A 4,695-nucleotide genomic window follows, 5' to 3' on the forward strand; every position below is an offset into this window, starting at 1 on the left:
AAAAAAAAAAAAAACGCTCTGGAAATACGCAGTTTTATAAGTCCTTGAGAGAAACCAGGACTTGCTCTGCTCCCACCTGTATTTAAGTCCTAAGTTCAAATAAAATTCAAATGTGTCAGCTGTTACCTTTCACTTATTCTCCATAACGTATTTTAAGAAAAAGAGAAAGATAAATACGTGATACATTTGGGGAAACATTTTAGGCTGGTAACTGTTGCAGAGGTTAAGCCGTTGTTTTGAGGGGCCCACCCTGAGTGCTGGGTGTGTTACAGACACAACCACATTAAGCTGTGTGACCACCTGTCCTGAGGATCCCAGGCCTGGTTTCTATACAATGCTATGCTCAGCTGTCTGCAGCACTGCCTTGCACCCTCACGGTGTCCTGGTTTGGACTCTGGGTGGCCTGGACATCCGTCTTCATTGTGCTGCCTCTCTCATTGCAACTTCCAGAGTTCACAAACCTTGGATTTGTGCTGTCTGGGGATGAGGAGTAATTTGGGTATATCTCTTGGTTTTGCCCAACTCCTTTTATTTCATTCCTAAGTTGGTTGATATCTTGTAAAGTTACAGCAAGTAATTCTAGTAAATAATAAACTATAGTAAAGGACATGTTTTTTTTGACTGGCCATTGTTGATTGTTATGGAAGAGGCATAGTGAGAAGACTGGATTCCGCCAGTGCCAGCCAGTGCTTCTTTGTTAAGCTGGTCAGTCCCCTGGTAAGTGCATCTCTCTGCTGCCTCCAGTTGAGGGGCCGGGCTGGCCAGCAGACAGACCAGACCCCTGGTCCTCGGGAGGTGCTGGGAGCATGGGGTCTGAGGGCTACAGGCCCGTTCCACAGCAAAAGCAGATGCAGCTTGCTCTAGGGAGAGGCAGCAGTAGGAGCCGGGCAAAAATAGCCGTGGTGACAGCCGGTTTACGGGAGAGCAGCAGCCACACGCTCCCACCAGAAGCGTGGCAAGCCAGGTGGCCCAGTTTCCTCAAAGAGCCAAAAGGGACATTAGAGAAATGTCATCCAGTCACAATATATGACCTTATTCAGATCCTAATACAAGCACACTAAGGGGAGAAATCGTCAGTTGATGAAATCCAAGAATCACTTCCTTTTTTAAAGCATTGAGCTGTTTTAGACACTCACACTTCCGTCAGTTCAGGGGAAACGGAGACCAGGAAGCGGCTGATTCCAGGCCATTAGCTCCGCAGCGTGAGCTCATGTCACAGCTCTCCCCCGGCACTGGGGCATTAGCTTGTGCCTCCAGTGGAAGAGAAGCGTGTTTAAATTGGTCAGGGCTCTTCAGTCCCACTGTGGAGCTGTGCTTTGTTTTGGTCGTCTTTGTAGAGATAAGTGTTTATAGATACGAGGCCACTTTCCAAAGCAATAAAAGGCACATCCTAGACCATCTGACATGCCCAGCATGAGCTATATTCAAATGGTCTGATTTATTGCCACAGACGGGAAAGGAGAGGGCAGGCCGCTGCCAGCTGGGCATCTCTGGGCAGCTCCCCTGCTGCTGCCTGGGCTCACCTGAGGCTCCGTCGGCCTCCCCCCTCCTTCCTGCAAACAGCTTCAGGCTACATTTCCTTCCCTGGCAAGTTCAGTGGCACAGATGGAAGTTTGGAGACCTTTGCCAGTAGCCAAGTTCAGGAACGTCTGAATGCCTGAAAGGGACTGACTGGAGCAGGGCGTTAACCCTGCCACGCCATCCGGAGCCTCCGTGTACCACCGCATGGCTTCTCTGAGCCAGGCAGCCCGAGTCCTGGTGCGACACACACTAGGGCTCTGAATGGGCTTTTTTCTTCCTTCTCATTTTTTCAGAAGGACAAGAGCTGCCTGTGGATATGGAAACCATCAGCCTGGACAGAGACGCAGAGGTAATGCGGCCTGCTGGATGCGGCCTTGGGGGGCATGGTGATGGACCGCTCTGTCAGGGTATCTTTTATGGAGGCGCCAGATTAGTAAGTGATTTCCTAGGCGAGGTCGTCTGAGCCCGACTTGGTTGGGTCAGATTCCTTGTGTCCTGGTTGTTTCTAATATCTGACCGAAACCCCAGCTCTGTGTAAGCAGAGGGTTGTATGGCCGATGAACTGCCCTTGTCGCCTAAATGACGTGAGTGGGTCAGGTGATTACATTGTCCGTGGCGGGGCCTCAGCCTCCCCAAGATCTGAAGTGCACTGAATGCTGGCAGCTCCAGGCAGGCGGGAGACGGCCAGGAAGCATCACCTGGGCGCCCCACCCCCACCCCAAGCACACAGCTGGCAGCGGGCGCCTAGGCCTGTGTTTGCGCTTAGGGGGCTGTGGGGCGAGAGGCTTTACGCACTGCTCATTTTTACATCAAACTGCCAACGAGCACCTGGCAGCCACCCTTTGTATCACCGTCACCTGTCTGCAGGCTCGCCAACCCCTTCGGCTCCTGCTCCGGGAAGCAGGTCTTCACATGCCCCTCATCAGCTAGATTTCTTCTTCATTTCAGGATGTTGATCTGAATCACTACCGCATCGGGAAAATTGAGGGATTCGAGGTGCTAAAAAAAGTGAAGGTGAGAGCGACTGTCCTTCCCCTGGAGGGCATGCTGACACCCCAGAGTCACATGCCTAACTGAGGTTGGTTCTGCCGAAGCTGCCGGTGTCCTGGACTGCCATCGGCACTTTCCGTCCTGTTCACAGTGTAGTCCAGGAGGCCGATGGGCGCTCCCGGAGGCCAGACGATGAGCCGGTGCAGAGCCTGCCTGCCCGGACTGTGTAGTCCTTACCTCATCTCAGTTACATTTGCTCAACATTGAGCCCACTAGCAGTTTGCTCTGCTGGGAACAGCACACACCCCCAACCCTGACCAATGCCTCCCTCACCAAGGAGGTCTGCCCAGTGCGAGGCCTGCCTCCAGCCTCCCTTTGGGTGTCTGCCCATCCTCTCCAAGGCTGGCACATTTCTAGAAAACAACGGGAGAATGAAAACCACGTCACTTGCCCTAGAAGGCTGGTCCTGTAACAGCTGGCATCTCGTGGCCTCCCTGTTGCCTGTGTCAACTATCTTTTTCATCCCTCAGACTCTCTGCCTCCGTCAAAATTTAATTAAATGCATTGAAAACCTGGAGGAGTTACAGAGTCTGCGAGAGCTGGATCTTTATGACAACCAAATCAAGAAGATTGAGAATCTGGAGGCGCTAACACAGTTGGAGTGAGTCATGAGTCCGGGGGGGGTGATTAAGGGGCCTGCTCAGTCTCCCCAGAACCAACCCTGGGCCCTGGCTCTCAGCCCTGGGAGGCCACCTCTGCTACAGGGTCCTGCCCAGCACCTGTTTCCGTGGGTGGCACTGGCAGGTCCGGTCTGGGGCCAGCACGATTTCTGCCCTCAGTGCAGCACTGAGAGCCCAGGGGCAGCTGGGGTGGTGTGTGGCCCACCTGGTGGGGGGCTGCCTCCAGCTCTGTTGCATTCTGAGCTCCATGCCACCTGTGCTTATTTAAAAATGAAATGTTTTGCTTGATCTCAGGATTCTAGATATTTCTTTCAATCTGCTGAGAAACATTGAAGGAGTTGACAAGCTGACACGACTGAAGAGGCTCTTCTTGGTTAACAATAAAATCAGTAAAATTGAGAACATAAGCAACTTACACCAGCTGCAGATGCTGGAGCTGGGGTCCAACCGCATCCGGGTAGGTGCGGGTGCCGGGCCAGGGGATTGGCCCCTAGGACTAGCAGTGCTGGGTGCTAGGTGGGTGCTTGGCTGAGTGTTTCATGTGGTGTGATTTTATTTTCCAGGAAGAGAATGCTAACTGCAGGTCAGTGTTAATAAGAACATGTGCTCAAACTCTGGTAAAGCCCTTTTTCTGCATGTAAATTTCACTTGCTCTTCATCCCGATCACAAACTAAGCCTTAGCAAAGCATCCCAGTTGCAGTCTGCCTGAGTGAAGCACTTTGGTTTTACATATGCTGAGGGTTGTGTTCTTTGGTGAGCCTCTCTGAGATGACAGTGTCCCAGACACAGCAGAGTGGTGGCTTGCAGCGACCTGACCTTCACACAGGGGCCGTAGGAAGCATGTTGCAGCTTGGTGCGTGGTTAGCCCGTCCTCCCTGGACAGCTGCGTACAACTGGGACACACCCGACGCAGCCTTCCACCCTGCCACGCTCTGTCCGACCTCTGGGAGCATTAGGCAGAGTAGACAGAAGAGGCTTTGGGAAAGAGGTTTGGTGTCCATAGGAGCAGTCCTTTACCCATCTGATGATAGCTGCTTGGCAGAACCCATGGTGCAAAACACAAATGGGGTCACAGAAGGACTGACATTGGCGGTGGGGGTGGGGGGGGAGATGTCAGTGGTGGTTTGCCAGCAAAGAGGAGGAAGGGTCACCAGGACAGATGAGGATATCTACTAGCCAGAAGACCACCTGACATCCTAGTGAAGCCAGTTGTCCAAGCACTTCTTCCCCCAACTCTGTGTTGCAGATAGCTGTCTGTCTGGCTCTTGGACAGTCACAGCACACTGTAATCAGCCTAGCTTGGCCCTTGAGAGCTGGGCAGGATTCAAACCCAGGAGGTCCTCTTGGGACAGTTGTGAACAGTCACGTGGCCCACGTAGCAAAGTAGCACATTTAAAACTAAAGAGTGAAGAGTGGGGGCACCTGGGGGGCACAGCGGTTGAGCGTCTGCCTTCGGCTCAGGGCGTGATCCCGGCGTGATGGGATCAAGCCCCACATCAGGCT

The 4,695-nt window shown here is 52.8% G+C and overlaps 1 protein-coding gene across 1 annotated transcript; it reads left to right on the forward strand.

Annotated features, from left to right (window-relative positions):
- The first annotated feature begins 47 nt into the window (after positions 1-47).
- LOC117800633 (protein phosphatase 1 regulatory subunit 7-like) lies at positions 48-4,679 on the forward strand. The gene is made up of 4 exons (XM_034653190.1): positions 48-1,870; positions 2,470-2,535; positions 3,042-3,172; positions 3,486-4,679. The coding sequence occupies exons 1-4, from the start codon at positions 1,838-1,840 to the stop codon at positions 3,721-3,723; spliced, it is 468 nt and encodes a 155-aa protein (XP_034509081.1). The 5' UTR covers positions 48-1,837; the 3' UTR covers positions 3,724-4,679.
- Positions 4,680-4,695: the final 16 nt, after the last annotated feature.

The sequence above is a fragment of the Ailuropoda melanoleuca genome, unplaced genomic scaffold, assembly GCF_002007445.2.
Source record: "Ailuropoda melanoleuca isolate Jingjing unplaced genomic scaffold, ASM200744v2 unplaced-scaffold7346, whole genome shotgun sequence".
Taxonomy (NCBI): domain Eukaryota; kingdom Metazoa; phylum Chordata; class Mammalia; order Carnivora; family Ursidae; genus Ailuropoda; species Ailuropoda melanoleuca.